The 20,808-nt window shown below is 35.9% G+C and overlaps 1 protein-coding gene across 5 annotated transcripts in view; it reads right to left on the reverse strand.

The window, feature by feature from the left end:
- COL11A1 (collagen type XI alpha 1 chain) overlaps positions 1–20,808 on the reverse strand; it is a 142,749-nt gene that overhangs the window by 58,419 nt on the left and 63,522 nt on the right. For all 5 annotated transcript variants that reach the window (XM_072042149.1, XM_072042148.1, XM_072042151.1 and 2 more), the window contains 16 exons: positions 20,158–20,211; positions 18,731–18,784; positions 18,563–18,616; positions 17,950–18,003; positions 14,002–14,055; positions 13,845–13,889; positions 12,412–12,465; positions 12,279–12,323; positions 11,786–11,839; positions 11,279–11,323; positions 10,319–10,372; positions 8,507–8,551; positions 6,835–6,888; positions 6,710–6,754; positions 3,002–3,055; positions 2,031–2,138 (listed from right to left, as the gene is read on the reverse strand). In XM_072042149.1, the coding sequence (XP_071898250.1) occupies positions 2,031–2,138; positions 3,002–3,055; positions 6,710–6,754; positions 6,835–6,888; positions 8,507–8,551; positions 10,319–10,372; positions 11,279–11,323; positions 11,786–11,839; positions 12,279–12,323; positions 12,412–12,465; positions 13,845–13,889; positions 14,002–14,055; positions 17,950–18,003; positions 18,563–18,616; positions 18,731–18,784; positions 20,158–20,211 (873 nt within the window). The remainder of the gene's footprint in view (positions 1–2,030; positions 2,139–3,001; positions 3,056–6,709; positions 6,755–6,834; positions 6,889–8,506; positions 8,552–10,318; positions 10,373–11,278; positions 11,324–11,785; positions 11,840–12,278; positions 12,324–12,411; positions 12,466–13,844; positions 13,890–14,001; positions 14,056–17,949; positions 18,004–18,562; positions 18,617–18,730; positions 18,785–20,157; positions 20,212–20,808) is intronic.

Raw genomic sequence — 20,808 nt, forward strand, 5'->3', positions numbered from 1 at the left:
AGTGGGCTTAATTCCTCAAATCTAAATAAAAATCCCACTCCTGTTAATGAGATCAGTAAAGTCAGTACCTCTAAGATGTGGGGCTAAGGTCATTACACTATTAATATTCTGTATGAAATCAGGGCATGAATATATTGTAAGTGAGAAGTTCTTTTTACTTTATACACTGTGATGTCTGCTTTTTCATAGTTGTTTTTTTTTTTTTTTTTTTTTTGTCCAAATAGGCATTTGAAGAATCAACCATTTTTGTTGAAAAATTCTAAGCTGTTTGTGACTATGATAAATCACACTCCACTAACTATTTGCTAATGATAGATTTCTCAACAAACATGACTGCTTTCCTGTGTTCAAATAGGACAACAGGACAAGCAGTCTGATCAACACTGACATTACTGATTCCTAGAAATGAAATACAGTACCCCATGGAGTTGATCTCTTCAGATGTCTAGGGGATGATTGATGGTTTGCCACTTTCAAAGGTAGCGGGAAAGCAGTTTCAATCTTTGAGAGATGGGAACTCTAGGGATGAATTTGAGTTTTCTAAACACAGACCATGTTCTGGCTGTCACATTTTAGAGAAGATTTCAATGTAAAATATATGATTATACTATATAATATGGTAATAATAATATGATTATACTATATAATATGGTACTCGGCAGTAACCTTAGATAATGGAAAAGAGGAAGCAGGTACCTTTATGCTGAAAGGAGTTTGTGAAAATAAACATGCTTATTCTTAAAAAAAAAAAAATAGAGCACGTGAATAAAAATGTCCATTTTCATATTAATGTAAGCCCACAGGTTTGGGCTTACATTATTAAAGAAGAATTATTTCCTCAATTTATAAAAATAATTATAATGCTGCCACACTGTGCACTGTGCTACACTGAAACAAGTTGCATGCCATACAATGGTTAAAATCTTTTGCAGCATGACACTGCAGCAAGTCTTGCTAAATTCAGTGAAAATTTTGTGCCTCATTTATGATTGAGCAAGGCTCAGCTGCCTAGGTTTTGAGTGTGGATATGGATGTTTTTTTAAGCTCCTTCCTGACATGTTGTTCATTCTTTTGACACGGTCCTTTCCTAGGACAATGCTGCCCTAACCTGCTTGGGAAAGCTTTCTTATCACGAACATAGAGAGTAAAAGACCACTGTAGTACTTTAATTACCAGGGAAGAGTAGTACCTTTGCATGAAACAAGTCATAGGAAATGAGAAGGGAATAAATAGGACACTGATAGTTGCTCTTACGGGCACTTCCCTAATACTATGAGGAAATCTAAGAATTCACAAATCTCTCTCACACTTTTTTTAAGGACAATATACATATGTCTGAAATTTCTTTTTTGTTTTATTTTAATCATTCTTTCCCAGGTTTCCAAAATGACACTTTCTTTTCAGACGCTCTCACCCAGTGAGATATATATGAATTCGTCATCTTCCTTTCATATTCTCTATTCATCCCTAGTGTTTTTTTGTTGAGGTTAGGATTCTACAGGGATTTGTACTTACCTGTGTGTTTGTTGCCTCATGTATTTTATTTCCCTGTCCTTTATTCAGTCTTCTCTTTAAATAGTACCTTTCACTTTTGCCAAGCTTGTTCGAGATTTCTATTGAGGATATGTTTTCTGTTTAAACCAATCTTAATGACACAATTTGCTATCATATGACTGAATATTAATTCACTCTCCTGCAGCACCTTTATTCCTCCTTTGTACCTAACTATTTCCTCTGAATCATATTTTTTGTAGTTGGTGTGCACTGTATGTAATTTAGGACAAGAAATTTCCTGCCTTATGTGCCAATGAGGTGTTACAGTGTTGTTTTTTATACTTGCAAAAAATGATTCCAAATACCTGTTCAAATGTGAACTCCGGTGACCTGATGTAGTAGTGTTTCATAAAAACTACTGTTAGATAGCCTAAGATCTTGCAGATCTGGATGTTTGTCTTTTTAGTGATGACAATAATGGGCTACATCTATGTTATGAGGCAATTACATGTTTATGTTGATAACTGGCTACTGACCTTTTCCCCAGCGGGACCAGCAGCACCTGGGTCCCCAGATGGACCTGCTCGACCTTTTGGACCTTCTGGACCATCTTCTCCTCGTGGACCAGGCTGACCAACTTCTCCCTAAAATACAACACTATATAAATATGGAGCAATTGACTGTGTGCATATAGAAGCAAGACTACCTACAATTACTTGAAAACAAATTTTTATTAAACATAAATGGAGATTAGGAAAATACCACTACTTATGTTCATTATATAATGCAAACGCACAAACTCATAAAGGCACCAAATATTACTTGCACAACTGTTAGAGGCCAGTGTCCTTGTCTGAAGAGAGCTCGTTCTGGAAATTGCATTCTTATTATTTCTTTACTAAATTCTTTTGAGGGCATTCTGACAATCCATATATGAAAAATTTTTCAATCTAAGAATTTTTATTGTTACCATCATCACAGTTATTTATGTATACAGATTAACAGATACAAGCCACTAGTCTCTTGTGATTTTTTTTTTAAACTTCTGAAACACTTTCTATCAAAAATGTGTCCATTGTATAAAATAAAATAGGCACATTTGTATTATACGTTATAATGTATTTGTATACATTGTATAAAATAAAGTACATTTTGACAGAGATTTAGTAGATACGAGGTTGGAATGGAAACATCTTATTCTGCATAGATTAATCTTCCTCAGGCAAATTGTGGAGGATCTTGGAATCTGGAAAAAGAGACTCACTAGGAAGAGGCATAGTGCAAATGATATCCAAAATTGACACCCTTCCTCTTTATAACTGTGCCATTGTTAATTCAGAAGAACTAGATCTGTGGCTTATATCTGTGCATGCACAAGGAATAGAAACAACATAAGCTAAAAGCTTTTACTTTATCTTCGATGTAAATTTACTTGTTCCCTTTAGTGATCATTTCAAAATAATATTTACACATTTTAAGATCCTAAGAGACATGAATAAATGCTTACCCGATCACCTTTAAGGCCCATGTCACCTTTAAATCCTGGGAAACCATCTTCACCCTAAAGAAGGCAGAAATAAATGTAATAAGACTTTTAGTAATAAAGAGCTGTTTTTGTTGTTGTTGTTTGTTTTCTGCAGACAAAATAAGAGAATACATTTACTACAGATTCAAATAATTTGCTTAGATAGAGTGAGAATATAAAAAAAAAAAATCTAATATGGCTATTCCTATGTTAGAGAAAGTGCATAAGTACACTATACAAAATGACTTTTTAGTTTGAAAGTTCCTAACAGCAACTGTTTAAAACTGTTTAAAAGGTTTTTTAAAGACATAAACAAAATAATTCTTAAGTTTTATCATTAATTATCATATAAAATCATTTCTTAACTCCTAAACATTTTTGGATTATCACCTTTTTTAATAAGACCATCAATTTAATTAAATACAGAAAAATGGTGACAAATTATTCAGTGTTTTTCTTTTCAATATCAGAACCTCCCTTTTAACTAACTTTTCTTTTAAACTAGTGTCTTAATAGTGTCATGAAAGGAATCAAAGAATTGGCTGGTAATGGTCATATTAATGGTCATAACCACTAAAGGAAGAAGTGGTCTCTATACAGTTGTTGGTTGTCTGGCAACACAGCCTTGCCTACTCTCGTTGGCTGATGTAATGGAAATAAAGTGGATAAAACAATGGACATTAAGACTGAATTTCTATACAGTGGCAAAAAAAGGTGAACATTATTTTTTATTCTTAGTGTGAATTACTTATTTACTGCCTAATAAGTTCTGGCAGAGAATTTACTCCAGATATTTTAATAGGTCCCCATAATGAAGTATAAGCAGACAGTACTTGTACAAGTTTCATTTATACCCGTATGAGTTATTTCAAATACAAACAGAAATCTCCAGAGTTGTTCAGTTTAGTTGTGCACAATTTAGTCTAGCATATTTGATCAACTTTTAGTTCAGTCTTCCTTAATTTAACTCATCATACTCATTATTGCTCCAGTATCACGGGATCATAGAACGGTTTGGGTTGGAAGGGACATTAAAGACCATCTAGTTCCACCCCCAACCCTGCCATGGGCAGGGACACCTCCCACTGGACCAGACCGGGTTGACCAAAGCTCCATCCAACCAGACCTTGAACACTTTCAGGGATGGGGTATCCACAACCTCCGTGGGCAACCTGTTCCAGTGCCTCACCACCTCCATAGTGAAGAATTTCTTCCATACATCTAATCTAAACCTACCTTTTAGCCAGACAACAAAAGATTACTGACAGTGCCTTTTTATCTGATGTTTAGTTGTTATCCTGGGAGCAAAGTTCTTTGTGATGAATGAGCATTTAGTAAATGTGTTTTACTGTGATGCTATTAGGTTTTTTATACAATGAAGTAATATTGCTGACTTTGAATTTGAGTAACGTTTGGACTGTCAATAAGGCCAGGAAAGAGCAATATCACGATCCAAATGTTACTGAAATAAACAAAGAACAAAGGCTTTGTATTTCATCCTCATTTCAAAAAAGTGTAATGCATTTTGCGCTCCTGGGCCCAGAATATTTTTGTCTTCTCCTTGATCAGGGAGACAACTGTGAAAGCTTGCAAGGCTAAAGCCATTTTGACTCTGTTCAATATTCAGAAGTAGCCATGCAGAATGCAATAAATAACCCTAGAAAGAGTTATTCAGATTTAAAATAGATTTGCTGTGGTGCTAAAGAGCTCCAAATAGTTGATGAGATATTAATATTGTAAATAAACAAAAAAACATACACTAGCAAATCTACTTTCTCAAAAGTATGCGTTCATGAAAAAAAAAGAGGTACCCCATCATGAGTCATTGAAAAAAAAAAAAAAAAAGAGACTACAAACATTCTACAAGCAGGTTTCATGTGCTTTGCAGATGGTGAAAATAAGCTTTGCAAGGTCATCTTAAATTGCATACATTAAAACTCCAGGGTGGTCCTTCTCAAAATTTACTGAAATTTTTACTGAAGAAGGTAGCGTGTAGAATGTGAAAAAAAATCTTCAGTTGTAAAAGCTGCTCCCAGTTATGACTAATAACTACTAATAGTCAGTACTAATTGTATGAGAATACTGCAGCATATCAGTGAGAAATGACCATCTGCCAACCACTGACCAAATGGCTGCCAAATGAACTGAAACTCTTCATCTTTCACAGTGAGGTTCCAGCTGTTGAGATCTATATGGGTTGATTTTACTCCATGTAGGGGGAGAGAACTGAATGCTGTTTCTTCATTATTGTTAACATACATACACAAATACTAAAGAGTTCTAGTCACATCTACTGATCATAAAGAGATAGACCTCCTCTGATATCCCTGGGGCCATTTAAGACCTACAGGAGCTTTCCTGACTGATCAGTTTATTTATTTCTGTCTCTTACTATACTTTCTGATGAGTAATAATATCTTAGTAATTTCAGTAAAAAAGGCCTCTGTGTAACTGCCATTTACAGCATTGTGAGGACCATCTATGAAATAATTTGTGTGACCTTTTGGGGTGTTCAGGGGAGATCAATGTCTAACTGCAATTGTGAGATCAATTTTTAGGAACACAAGAATGTAGTGGAGATTATTCTAATCGGCACTCATTGATACACATACATATACATACACACATCTATTTAGCTTACTTGTATGTGAGCCCTGTATTTTGTCCTAGCTGTTTTTTAATCAATCAGTAAGGCACAAGTTGCTTTTTTCAAGTGTCCAGTCTTCATAGTTATTAAACATGCTCCTCTTTTTTAGATTAGATTTAATAAGCAACTCTAAAATGAGCATGCAGGCTGGACAAACTGTGGTGCAGGAAAGCCTGAAAATGTACAGCATCTCTTGGCATCTGAGCCTGAAAGACAGATCTCTAGTGTTCAGATCAAGGGTTTTTGGCAAGAGTTGGTTTTCTGATTTAGAAATACAGTTATAAATATATACACAATAGCCACAAGGTAAATTTGCCTGTGGGGACAGGACTGATGGTGTCTGTTATCTGTCGCTGATTCTGAGGGCCAAGTAAATTGGCAATTTAAACTCTATACTGGCTGTAGTTTCAGCCACTTCAGGCCATCAGAAGACAGTAGAGATGGCAGCACTGGGTGTTTGCTATAGTAAGTGCATTTGCACTGTGTAAAGAAGTAATGTTATCAGGGAGATGTAAAAGCTTTCTTCACACTTATATATCTGCATCTGACTGGGGCAGTCCATCACTAAGGAAAAGACCTGGGTTAAAAATACCTGGAACCTAGAAAGCTTTTGGAAAATTTGGGTACAAAATATTTAAAATCTAGCATACAGCCTTATCAAGACAGTTAGAATGACACTGTTGTTACCACAAATCTCTCTAACAAGCTTCTCAGCATCCACATCTATATAAATAACATCTATCAATAAGGCAGAGAATCTCTAATTTTGTACTTAAAAGCAGCTTAGAGAGAAATCACTTAAACTGGTGCCAAGAGAATCCAAACCCATTTTAACAACTGAATATTTTATATTTATATTGTACCAGCATAAATACTCATAGAGGTCACTGATTTATGAACTGGGCTTGGTATGTCCTTAGGCTGAGGCAAAAATAAACCCACTGCTGCAAGAGAAAACACACGGCAGTGAAGGAGACAGAAGACACTGCAGTGAAATAAAGAACAGAGAAAGAGAAAGGAATTACAAGTTGTCATAGATTTACCTTTTCACCTTTGGATCCCTTGAGTCCACGGACACCATCAGCTCCCTAAAGATAGAATATAAAGAATTACCCACATGTATATAATCAAAACGGGTTGGGGGAGGGATCCAGCAATTAAATCTTACCTTTACACCCCTAGGACCTGGATAGCCAATTGGACCCTGAGGACCTGGAGGCCCCTAAAATAGATTGGAGCAAAGAATCTTTGTTTGTACAGTAGTTGGTTAACAAGTATGGAGCAAAGAATCTTTGTTTGTACAGTAGTTGGTTAACAAGTACTTCTTAGCCTAATCCTTGTTCTTTTACTATACTGCAGCAGTCGTGTGTGAGACATCAAAATAACAGTGAGTTGATAGACTTTTCAGGCTGTCTGACACAAACAAAAGTTATGTCATCACAAAGTAGTCTTCACTATCAATATAAAAATATTAATGTATTTATGAACTTGGGAAACTTCTATCCACAACACAAATAATCTGAAACAATGGTAATCTGAGAATGTGCAAAAAAAAAAAACACCAAACAAAGCAACCACCACCACTACCACAAAAAAGATGCCAATTAGACAACTAATGGTGTCTTACTGGACAAAATCTATATGTTAATTATGATGATGGCAACTCAAAAGTACAATCCCAATCCAAAATAATAATAATAATAAAAATCATGGTGTCTGGGAAAAAAGATTACAAACCTGACAATTAGAAGGCTCACAGTACTTAATAATATTGACTGGTATTTGGATGTTGTTAATTACTGTTTGTTGAGCATTTAAAAGATACTTAACTTGGATACTATGCATTTGCTGTTGGTGTCTAAAGGAACTGAGTTCTTTAACCTATGAAAGCAAGTAAGCCAGGAAATGTTCAGATCTGTGCCTGAAGCTGAGCTGCTTTGTTGGTTCTTCGATGCTGGAGATAGACACACAGCACTGTCTTTCCCTAATAATAAGGTGTTCTGCTTTCCAACAGTGTCTTTTCACAAAAAAAATAGGCCTTTAACATCTCTGAGAAATAACAGTTCTTTTCAAATTTGGTTGAAATTTATCAGCAAATTCAAAAGGTATAAGGAAGAACTGACATGGTCATGTACGTATATATACATATACGTATATATATACATATGTATATATATAATTTCAAAACATAAATCATTTGTGTAAGCTTTATTAAGAAATGGAGATAAAATCTAGAGGGCTGTAGCAAACAGCATGCAGGACAAAAATTAATATGCTAGTGTCAGTGGAACTGTACTTTCTGAAATGTCCTATTCATTAATTCATTCATCCTGCCTATCTAGAATAGGTATCCTGTTATTACTGTCATTGAAATCAGTACTGCAACTAAAATCAGCTTTACAGAGCCCCAAGACACTTTGATGCTTCATTATATTAAAGGTATTACTTCTCACTGCAACTGACTTTAAGGTAGCCTAAAAAAATACAGTTTATATGCATGCATTTGTAAGTTTCCAAAAAACAAAGTTCTGAAGAGTCCTAGCAGCTACTGTATACTGCAGAATTGTAAAGTCAAACTATTTACAAGTTATCCATGTGACATGTAAACAATTTCTATTGATTACCATTCTGTCAACTCCATAATCAGTTTTACTTTAAAAGAGTAATCTCTGTGCTCATATTAGTAATCTCCTTTAGAATATAGTTAATATGTTTGCACACAGATATTCTGCATGTATCATGGGTTTTCTGTTATCTTCTTGAATAGTTCTTTGAGTAGCAGGTGTACCATAAAACAGAAAAAATGCTATGTAAGTAAATAGAAAAGTTTTGAAACTCACCAATGCACCTTTCTCTCCAGACTGACCCTCTTTTCCAGGATGCCCCTAGTTTAAAAGAAATGTATCTGGTTTGGAAAATAATCATTTTGGCAAATGACATTTCATTATAAAAACACAGTTATTTAAACACTTGAATTTCAAGTCACTAAACACACTTTCAATATTTCTTATCTGGAAAAGCTGGAGAATAGTTAACATGATTTTTTAGGAATACTGTGATCACTCCTTTTGTCTAGTTAATGTTTCAAGAGGCTTTTAATACAAGACATTCAAATTTGATTCTGAAACAAGTAGGGTGATTAATACTAAAGCATGAACAAATTCCTAAAACACTTAAAAAAATAATTATGGGAATTATTGCAGAAGCCAATAGAAGGTTGATCTACTTTTCACTACTTTTTATGCTACTTTCAATATCTTTGCTTTAAATTGTGACTTGTTTTTAACATAAAATGTTTATTTATTGGGAGTCCTTTTTCTATCTATGTTGATTGGTCTTATTAGAAGAGGATAGTAAAACTCTTGTTTTGCCACATGTGCTTCCAAATAATATGTAGCTATTTACTAAAACCATTGATGTTTTAGTCTTGTTTACATCCCATAATGTTTTTGGTGTGTTAAATATGATATGATTTTGATGTGGCTGCTAATCTTATATAACAAATCCCTATTGCTTATATTCAGTTTATTGGTTTGGAAAACAGTTTAAAGTGTGTAGTTTATTAAAATAATCATAAAATAAAAATTATTTGATTTTAGCATTAGTATTGGTTTTTAATTTTCCATTAAAAAGTTTGTCTTCCTAACATTTAATATTTATTATTTTTTTAAAGCATACATGTGTCGATGGTTTAATCCACATCTCCTAGAAGATAATTTTTTGTGCACAAAATTTCATATCCCCATCCAGTAGCAGATGTGTCAGTAACATTAAATAATTCAAGAACTGCTGCTGTTTTTGAGCACATTTGTATCCCTGTAGATTTCTAATAATTCCAGGAATAATATACCACTTCTAACAATGTCTGTCCTTCAAAATAGAATGACATCTCCTTACATAGAAGTGAAGTGAAAAGAAATAACAGAGCAAGAATTTACCTATCTTCTGAAAAAATGCCTTTGAGCTTTCAACTGAATAACACAGACACAGATCAGATACAAAGCTCACAGCCATCAGGAAGGTATTGCTCATTTCCTTCAATCACAAGTATAATTCTATGGTTGTAAAGAGGTGTGTCATTTAGAATGAACTTAGTTTAACCTACCTCCCTTGCATTTCCTTGGAACAAACCTACTTGTTCACGAATGAGATAATTTTGGGTAGGTATATCAAGTATTGCTGGGATGGAGTTAATTTTCTTCATAGCTGTCCATACGGTGTAGTGTTTTGGATTTGAGACTAAAACAGTGTTGAGAACACACCAGTCTTTTGACTATTGCTGAGCAATGTGTGCACAGCATGGGAGTTTTCACTTTTTACCACTCAACCCCCAGCAAGTAGGCTTGTGGTGGGCAAGAAGTTGGAGGGCGACACAGATGGCATAGCTGTTCTGAACTGGACAAATTTCACCACCAGGGACCACATTTTAAAAGCCCACAGCCATTTTTAGCAGCAGCCACAAGAAAAAAAAATAGTTCTAAAAGCTTTAGAAGCACAAACGATACAGTGTTTAGATGTATTTTACAATGCTGTTGCCAACTAGGATTATTGGTCCTTTTATTCTATATTTTCTTTTTGCAACACAGATATTGTTATATATTATTTATTAGGACTATTTAGACATTCAAGGGATGAAATATTTGGTTACTTACAGGAGGCCCATCGGAACCAGGAAGGCCAGGCAGGCCAGGCTTGCCTTGAGGTCCCTAAATGCAGTAACAGAGACATATTTTAAGATTAATAGTGAGCATTCTATCATTTGCTAGGATGACAGAGGATCATTCTTGTTCAGGACTGAACTTAAGCAACCAGCAAACTAATGTAGGTCATTTTAGTATTTCAATCTTTTAAAAGAGCTGGCAAATCCACCCCAAATTTAGAGTAGCTACAGAATAGGTGGAGAGTAACTGAGATTTAAAGTAAAAGATGTAGAATAGCTAAGGAAAAGAAAAGCAGGAAAAAAGGAAAAAAAAGTCCACATTCAATACATTTAATTATAAGAGCAAAGAATATAAAATGTAGGTACACCTAAAAACAAAGAAGAATCAAGTCAAAAGGGGAGAAAAGTGAAGCCAGTTTAGAATTCAACAGTGACATTTTTGAAATTGACAGAAGACGTTTTTCAAACTACAGGAACATGTACAAACAGATCAGGAAAAAAAATACATAAAGTGACACTACAGCTATGCCAATTACACCAAAGAGTTATGTCAAAATATAATCCTTGTAAAGTGAGAGCACAATCAACCATTAGTAGATAAAAAACTCTGTTATAAAAAAAAAAAAAAGGCAATAAAAATAACTTTCACAGTTTGCTGTGAAATTAATCAACACACAAGTATACAAAGTTTAATAATGTAGATAGGGTTCTGAATATAATAAAGGAAACAATAACCCAGAATAAAGGGAGGAAATTATGCTTCTGAAAAAGTATAAATGAGAGGAAAGCCAGGTCTCCACTAGTTATTTATTTACTTGATGATTTCAGGAAGATTTACTCATTTTGAGATCTTAGGTTACTATGCTTTAAAACATAGCAAAGACCTTAAGCACTTAAGCAAGAGTGTCGCACAGAACTGACTGTGAAATACCAGAATAATGCTGTAACTTACTTTTTCTCCAGGAGGTCCAATAGGACCTTGCGGACCAGGAAGCCCCTATTAGAAAGAAACTAGTGTGAGAAACCAGGGAGAACAATATACATACATTCACCCTACTAAAGGTCCCTCATTAATCTGTTTAAACACACTGGCAAATATGTGACTTTTTTTTAGCCCTTACCAGTTAGATCAGGAGTTTTGTGTGAGCCTTTTGCACAAGCCACTATTCTGGCAGTAGGTCTGTAACAAGATCCTATTCAGAACCCTCCTCCAGGTGTGGCCATTCCTGCTGCATTCCAGGAACACTGAATGAATCATTTTTCTCCTGAACAAAAAATCCCTCTGAAAGCTTACTTGAAAACTCTGCTCTCACTGCCCTAGGCACACATGCATAATTATTTATAAAATCCTTCAAGCTTTATCAGTTTTGCACGTGAAAAGCTAGCTTTGCACTAATTTCATTTATTAAACATTTGCTGCAAGTCACATCGTACTTTTTGAGAGTTATTTTACACTTACTTGCGGGCCTGGGATTCCTTGCTGACCAGGAGGTCCTGGCTCCCCTTGAGGACCCTATCATGCAAAAAAAATATCAAGGCATTAGGTTTGCTTTTCTGCACTACAGATCCTCATTGTCAGGACTAAAAGGAATACAAACTCATCTTTGTTCCTCCCTCTTAAAACTCTACCACCAACTTTCTATCCAGTATGATTTTTTTTTCATGCTAATGAATATCATGGTCTTTACTTTAAAAGAGACTAACAGTCCACACATGGGACCTAAGCACTGGAGTCCATGGTGCTAAAGGAGCTTTAGAGAATGCTTGGTTAGGTCTTTTGGCTGAAGACTAAGCAATAGAAGATTCTCTTTGCAATGTAAGATCATGAAGCATCTGAATGGGATAACAAAAAAGTTTAATAAAATGGAAGGGGTAGCACTGGCAAGGACGAGAGAATATAAAAAGGATTTTTAGAATTCGCTCCCTTTTTAATTCCCAATTTATTTACTCACCATGTTTCCTTTTGGGCCTGAAGGTCCATCAACACCCGCAATGCCCTACAACAAATGATAAAAACACAAGCAACTTTCAATGGACTTTCATTTTTCTTCCAGAAGTTGCAAATATAAAACACATCCTACGTACAGGTTGTCCAGGGGGGCCAGGTGTACCTCTGGGGCCCAATAATCCCCGTGGACCCTGTAAAGAGAAGAAATGCTTATTAACATCTGCATGAATATTTCTGAACAAGGAGAGCCCCAGGAGCAGGACTGGGTGAGTTCTATGACAAGGAGCAGGAATGATAATGGGATGGCAGCATAGGGGCTAGGGAAGAAAGGAAGAAAGGAAAAAAATCACTGATAACAAATTCTCCTACAGTCTGTCTTATGCCTGAACAGAATATCACTGGAAGGACAAGTTTTGACTCAGCCAGTTGTGTGGTCATTTCAGAGAAAGGTGGGAAATAACTGTTTCTACTTCCTGGTACAGAACATTGGTACAGTATCTTCCACTGAAGTTTCAGTTTTGTCTTGGCCTGAAGGTTTGACCTGAATTGTAGCATACATGTTTGTACTCCCATCTTTAGAAAACACGGTCTATCATACTCTAATACTATTTACAGTGAGAAACAGTGTTTTTATTTGCAGTAAAGATCTGTTAAATAATTAAAAACTACTAAGGTTTTCTTATAAAAAATGCAAGGCATTCTGAAAGCCCAAATCTGGTTTGTTACCCATACCCCTCAAAAAATCCAGAAAAGACCAAGGGCTATTCTCCTAAATAATGTGAGCAAGATTTGCTTTGTAGCTGAATCTTTTGACTTTACACTATGGAAATTAAAATTAGTTTTCATCATTTGTGTCATCATTCATATCACACGTGCTAACGTGCATACGTGAGGAAAAGTTTCCTCACGTATGATGCATAGTGATACATATATCACTAATACTCTGACTATAGCATTTTCTTCCTACTTCAGAAGTAGGCTGCAGTATATCATACATTTAGGGTAAAAATCGCCTTTCTGAACTTGATTTCTTGCCTGCAATGCAGAACTCTGCTCTGCAGTGACAGCACCTGCAGAATTATAACTGACAGCAGTGGAAATTCTGTATAGAAAAAAAATGTAGAAATACACAACAAAGCACAGTAGTGGGACAAAAAAAAAAAAAAAGGCCTTATTTTCTAATAAATAGATGTCTGGAAAGTACTTTCAAATAAATAGATGTCTGGAAACAGGGGTTTGGTTATATTCTCATGTATCAAGGTCTGCAGTGACTGATTTTATACTAGGTCAATAGGATAAGAAATAGCCTTTGTGACTCTTGGAGTTGTGAATACTTGCCTGGATTTTTCCCTGGCTTTATTGCAATTTTGTAAGTAGTGTTTCACTCCTAACAAAACTGTTCATTTGCTTACTTTTCAGTTTTCTCTACATGCACACACACACACACACACTGATTATTATGCTGGAAATACAGAGCAATTCAATAGAAAGGAAAACAAATCTGAGAGTGACTTTTATTTGTAAAACAGAATATTGGCCAGAAACAAAAAAATAAAAAAGCATTGCTTACAGCTTCACCTGGGAGACCTCTTGGTCCAACTTCCCCATCTTCTCCCTGTTTTTGTACAAAGGGAATAGGAGTTTTAGGAAAAAAGTCATGCATTATGACCATATTCCCATTACATGGTCCAAGTTTTATGGTGTATCTCAAGTAAATAGGAACTTACTCTTGATCCATCTTCACCAGGTAAGCCAGGAGGTCCCTGTGGGCCACGGTCTCCCTGTAGAATAAGAAAAGTCATTAATATGTCTGTGGCTGAAAACAATAAAGGATGGCAAGAGAAATAAAAACAAATGTGTTAGCTGCAGTCTGATGTGTCAAAACATGCGTTGACATAATGATACAAATCTGTTATAGTATTCAGTAAAGTCTTTTATTACATTACTATAAAAAAAGAGCTTTATTGAAACAATGAGCTATCTGTATTTGTTAAATTTTGCTCTGTAACTATTCTTTGCCCCAGAACATACACAAACTACTGCTACAAAAGGTAGTCTTAATGTGTACCCACATTTTTCTTAATGTGTACCCACATTTTTCTTTGTCTCATCAGCTCCCCTCCCTTCACATAATGTATTTCTGTTGGGAAAATAAGGAATGTGTACATGGGTCAGAAGTTAGACAGCCAGTTGCTGGGCCCTGGAATATACATAGCGAAGTGCACTGACCACCTTTCAGAACCACCTACCCTGGCACCAGTCGTTGAGAGCCTTGGGACTGATTTGTCTGAGGCTTTGGAAGGCAGCCAGATTTCACTTCCCCTCTGAGGCTGGGGCTTTTCAAGTCTATGCAAAGTCTCAGTACATTCTGGACCATACTTTTAAGATTTATTTTTCTTTCCCCATTAAAGAAAACTAGTGTGTTGCATAGCTCAAACACCACTGACTGACCTCTTTCTAGGCAGCAGGTTTTTAGACTGTGACTTCCTTCTGGCATTGGACAACAACCAAGTATTCATCCTGTTTTCCTTAATTTAGTGCCTCCAAGGAGCATGACCACTGCTGTGGATCATAGCAGAGATACATGTAGTCACTCTTTAGCAGCTCCATTCTTTACTCTTTCAAACTTGCCAAGGGGATTTTAGGTAACTTGGTCTCTTACTCCAGAGTGCCCTTGTATTAAGGATGTCAAGATTTTATTCCACTGTTTTTTTCTGTCCTCTAGAAATAGGAGTAATCATTGGAGAGAATGAAATTCTATGAACTGCATTTTCATAGCCAGAAAATGAGTTACAACAATAGTTTCTACATTTTGCTAAGCTTTGAAACTATTCAACATGATCTGCTGGTGGTACAGCATTTGGTTTTCTACATGCCAAATGATGCTACTGAAGGATTACTCATGAGATGCGTGATCTGTGCTCTAGCTTCCAATTAATATCCAGGTGAAAACTAACTTAAGCCTTCAAACGTTGAAAAGGTTCAGCCCCTTAAAGGCTACCTTCCCTGTCTTGCAGTACCATGGCACTTAGAGTTAGATTAGGAGCTTAGAGTTAGATTCAGTGTTCTGGTATTGTCATAATGTCAGAACAAAACATCCTATCAGCATTCTCGGATCTTGCATTCTAGAATTCTTTCCTTCCAATGTTCTGCCAAAGCCTCAATTTCTTTTTCCTTTGATCTTTTCTTCTAGTAGATAGTGCCTTGCATATTAAATAGTTTAAAATGGGTACATTTCTATTACATCTAAATAAAACATATTCAAAGTCAAAAATATTAAGGCTAAAAGAAATATTACACTGGTCTGATATCCTCTACACTAGAGCTCAGAGAATCTCATCCATTAACTCCTGTCTGAAAACTTGTGTTTGACAAAAGCATAATCACAGAGAGACATACAATTTGCAACTCAATTCAAATTTGAGTAATTCTAAAATAAGTCCTAAAACACCTACTTCTGAAGCTACAGGTTTTCAACATCAGTTCTTTCACACTGAAACATAACCACAATATAAAAAAACAAAACAAAACAAAACAAACAAACAAACAAAACAAACACCAAAAAACACAACCTTTCTCTTGTCTTTTTTTTCTCTTTATTGCAAGCCAAAGAGAACTGAATATTTTCATTATATGCTGTTGATACTTCTGAATTCATGGAGCTGCAGCTATCTTGTCTGGTTTTGAATTGAGCTGTTTCCTGAGAGAACATGGTTTGTACTTCTAAAGAAGATTGTCTCAGACACACAGAACACAGTGATTTTTAAATTGTGGGATGAAAACAAATGATGAAAAGTCATTGTTTTCATATGATATAAATTTTAATGCAAACTTATTCTTCTATTTCATTTTTTTAAAGAAAATTTTTAAGAAATATGAATAAAATAATATATTTTGAAGAAAAATAAAAAGACTTTATGACATGGAAGGTCCCATGGACTGACAATTCTACTATTTGAGGTTGGAGAGCAGACGCATAGCGTGGCTCTGAACCAATTTCTGCTTAGCCTTCAGAGAGTAGTAGCAAGAGCTTAATGTCTAGCCCCCTCTGCTGGTCACCTGCTGATGAAGCCAGATTTTAATTCTGTGAAGTGCTGATTGCTGTAGTTTTTAAAAAAAGGAATGACAGAAGAGGACCAAGATATTCATGCATGACACTAAAAGTTCTTCCCCCATAGCAAAAAGAACTCAAAAGAGAATCCTTAGATGCTATTGCAAAGCCTTATGGGCCAACAGTCAATTCTGGTGACTTTTCTGGGAAGGGCAGCAACTGTGCTAACCCATTGAAGAAGGAGAGCTATAATCATTCCTTGGTCATCAAGCATAGAATCATAGAATCATAGAATATCCTGAGTTGGAAGGGACCCTTAAGGATCATCAAGTCCAACTCTTGACACCGCACAGGTCTACCCAAGTTCAGACCATGTGACTAAGTGCACAGTCCAATCTCTTCTTAAATTCAGTCAGGCTCGGTGCAGTGACCACTTCCCTGGGGAGCCTGTTCCAGTGTGCAACCACTCTCTCTGTGAAGAACCCTTTCCTGATGTCCAGCCTAAACTTCCCCTGCCTCAGCTTAACTCCATTCCCGCGGGTCCTGTCGCTGGTGTTAATGGAGAAAAGGTCTCCTGCCTCTCGACACCCCCTTACGAGGAAGTTGTAGACTGCGATGAGGTCTCCCCTCAGCCTCCTCTTCTCCAGGCTGAACAGGCCCAGTGCCCTCAGCCGTTCCTCGTACGTCTTCCCCTCCAGGCCTTTCACCATCTTCGTAGCCCTCCTCTGGACACTCTCCAACAGTTTCATGTCCTTTTTATACTGTGGTGCCCAGAACTGCACACAGTACTCGAGGTGAGGCCGCACCAGCGCAGAGCGCACCAGCGCATCAGTGCATATAGGAATGTTTTGTTTTGACATTTCCACCCACTGTTTCTTTTATGGTGCACTGCATTTACCAGGAGTTACATTCAGTAGTGTCTGTTGTTACAGCCATCTACCTTAGGGTTTTAATTTAGAGCAGAAAGCCTCTGGTGTGATTCTTTCTACACTTTGTAAGGAAAGATGCAACCTCATCTTACAGATTGGTAGGAAATACAGAGCAAGTACCCAAGTTGTTTAAATATTATTTCAAGTTATCTAACTTCCAATCTGACTTTGATCTGTCTTTAAGCTGAAATTGTTGGAATGGCACATACTTAAACGATTTAGTTTATAATTCAAACACTCAAATATATTTTTTGAGCAAGCTTCTCAGTAGGTTAAAATTTATTATGCCTCTGATATAGAAAATTCATGCTAATTTACAATACTACTATGTGCTTTAACAATTAATTTAAATTCATGCTAATTTACAATACTACTATGTGCTTTAACAATTAATTTAAATCCAGCAAACAAATTTCTAAACTAAACAAAAACAAAAAACAAAAAACAACTAGCGCAAAACCTAGCTGAAGATGTGATCTGAATTATAAAAATACATTTAAATCAATAAGATGTGAATTGTCATCCACTAATTGACATTACTAAAATGTTTTATAAGAAATACATTATATGACAATATAGATGTTATTCTGTAGTATGGAATGCTGACATTCTATTTCAGCTATTCTTAGTGAATAATATCTTATTTTGGTGACTGTATCAGTATGTTGTTATATACACATGCATGTTTTTCTTACCCTGTTACCTTTGTCACCAGGGAGGCCAGGAAGACCATCAAATCCTCTGTCACCCTTGGAAAGAAGAAATCACAGCTTCAGTAAATGACCATTACATTCTGTATTACTCTGAGTAAATTGTTCCTTCTCTCTCTGTTAATTTGGAGTTATGGTACACTTATTATTGAATGACATACATGGAGGGGAAGGAGCACATCAATCAAACTCACTAATTTTCCTTCTATGCATTAAAGCAAGAGAATATGCCACACCAGCTTTTTCACTGCACTGTTGTTATTTTATTTTCAAAAAGAAGTCTATGCTGAAATGAAAAGCTTGATTCTGGCCACCCTTTGCAGTAGCAAGACTGACTTTACTCTTGCTGATACTCTGTAACTAAAAAGTGACTCAGAGGGATAGGAATCATGCCCAAAGAATCAAGTTACTTCAAGGTCAGACTACTAACCATTACCATTAATTAGCATATTTTAAATAGATGATTCATTCTCCACTCTTGCATCTGACCCAGCCATCTGAAACCTCAATATTTTCACTTGAGAGTAGAATCTTGGGTTGGCCTGCAGACTGTGGTACTTAAAATCCATCTAGCCCATTCCAAGGTCTTTTTATTTACCTTTGCACCAGGCTCTCCTGGCATTCCTCTGGCACCATCAGCTCCAGGACGACCCTGCAAAAATCCAAAGGGGCAAACATTTGAAAATGTGCTGGAATCTGTTAATTTTTAAACATATTTAAACAGCAACTATTTACCCAAAGCAGGATTGATCTACGTGCTACCTACCCTTTTGCCAGCTTTTCCACTTGGACCAGGGGCACCTTGAACACCACGAGGACCCTGAATTTAAAGAATACAATTCTTAGAATCACATTCATGTCAGCAAAAAGCTAGTTAAACATTTCATCTCAAGAAGAGGATAAACTTTAAAATGTTGAATGTTTTTTGCCTCCCCCTCCAACTCGGAGATAGATTCTGGTTTTCAAATTCTTATTAGTTTTAATATAACACGATCATCCAGTCTAGCTTAACACTACCAATTTTAACACGAGTCTTCACAAGATGACTGTACACATGGTACAATTGGCCCCTTTAACATAAAAGCTTGTTACATTCTTTTGATTACTTTGGAAATCTCAACCCTGTGATTTGAAAATCCTTGGTCCTGTCATGCCAAAGTTATTTCAGCCACAAAATTATTTGATGAAAACTGAAGAGTGCTTATTTCAGAGTCCTAATTCATATGCAAACAAGAGTTGTGCTACCTAATAGCTCACATCCTGTCTTAGTTTTACATAGCACAGTTTTAACTAGAGGAACACCAAATAACCCCAGACTGAAAAACCTAATTCCACTGTTAAGACACATGTAACTTTCACTGTACACTAACTAGGTGGGTGTATGTTTCTGTGGAACTGTTTTTATCCCCCATCAAAATGTGTCTCCTTCTGGTGGAAATAGCAATGATATGTAAAAATACTGAGTAGGTAGAGAAACAATGCTAAAAATGTAAGTAAGCAAACTAGAAGGCTGACCAGCTGTTCAGTGCTTTTTTGTTCACTTGCTTTCTTCTTCTTCTGCAAATATCCATGTGCAGTTTTAAGACAGGCATTTAATAATGTTGCTGATCCATGATACCACATGGCAAAATTATTGTTCCAGAGACTTCTGTCGCAATTTCTTTAAGAACTCCCTATTACTTTAAGGTTTAAGGTGTAAGATTTCAAAGATTTTCAGTGCTCTTTTACTTCACTGCAGGATCTGATATAATAGTAAGCTGAGAAGAGAAGCATGTACCAATTTCTAAAGATCACTTGTTATATCATCGAGTCCTTCTTTAAAATTTCCTGTTTATCTACTAACTAAATTCTACCACTCTCACCTTATGAGACCTGAAGGCTTGAGGTCATACACTTGCAGACTCACATATAATTATTGAAAAGAGATGAGATAAAAGCCCAAAGAGCCAATATTAAAACAAGTTTTCAAGTGAACACACTACACAAGTTACAATTGTTCTTTGTTATGTAAAGGTAGATTTATTTTCATATATCAAAATGAACAATCAAGCTATTGCATTTAATTAAAGCCATATTCTAAAAGCTAAGTTCCTTCAACTGCATGTCACTACATGCAGTTGGCTGATTTCATTGAAGTGATATGAATGCATTTTCTTAAATATAAAAAAGCTCAAACAGCCAATGTTATTGTACCTGGGGACCTGGTTCACCGCTTTCTCCCTTGGCACCTGCTGCTCCAGGTCCTCCCTTGATTAAAAAAAAAAAAAAAAAAGGAAGAAAAAAAGCAACACATGTTATTTGAATGTACAACAAAACTTGAATGAATAAGTTATTTTCTATTCCTATTTCCTATTTTCTCTCTCTCTCTCTCTCTCTCTCTCTATATATATATATATAAATGACATGGAGAAAAAAACAAACAGTCCCCTGTTTATTAGGTAATGTGAATTCACCATCTGGATCTGAAGGTGTACCCTGATGTACCCTTGTTTAGATACTGGGCCTAACGGCCAAAAATCTTTCTGTTACCAAAGAAAAACTCCCACAGGTTTAAATGGAATCAACTGTGACTTGAGAGCTAAATATGATCACAGTAAGAACATAAATCATGCAAGCAGAAATCCACCAGTTGCAGAGAAGTCAACAGAAATGAAACCCATCTTTCACTTTTATCCATTTCTGTGTTGTACAGAAAATAAGTTAGTCTCAGAGTGCAATCCAAAGACCACTACAGTAATGCAAAATCCCCTCTCTAATATTACATAAACTACAGTGATATTTTAATCAAGGTCTTTGTGCATCTGCTCTGAAAAAGTGGAAAGTCTACTTAACTGCATTTCTTTA

The sequence above is a fragment of the Anas platyrhynchos genome, chromosome 8, assembly GCF_047663525.1.
Source record: "Anas platyrhynchos isolate ZD024472 breed Pekin duck chromosome 8, IASCAAS_PekinDuck_T2T, whole genome shotgun sequence".
Classification (NCBI taxonomy): Eukaryota; Metazoa; Chordata; class Aves; order Anseriformes; family Anatidae; genus Anas; species Anas platyrhynchos.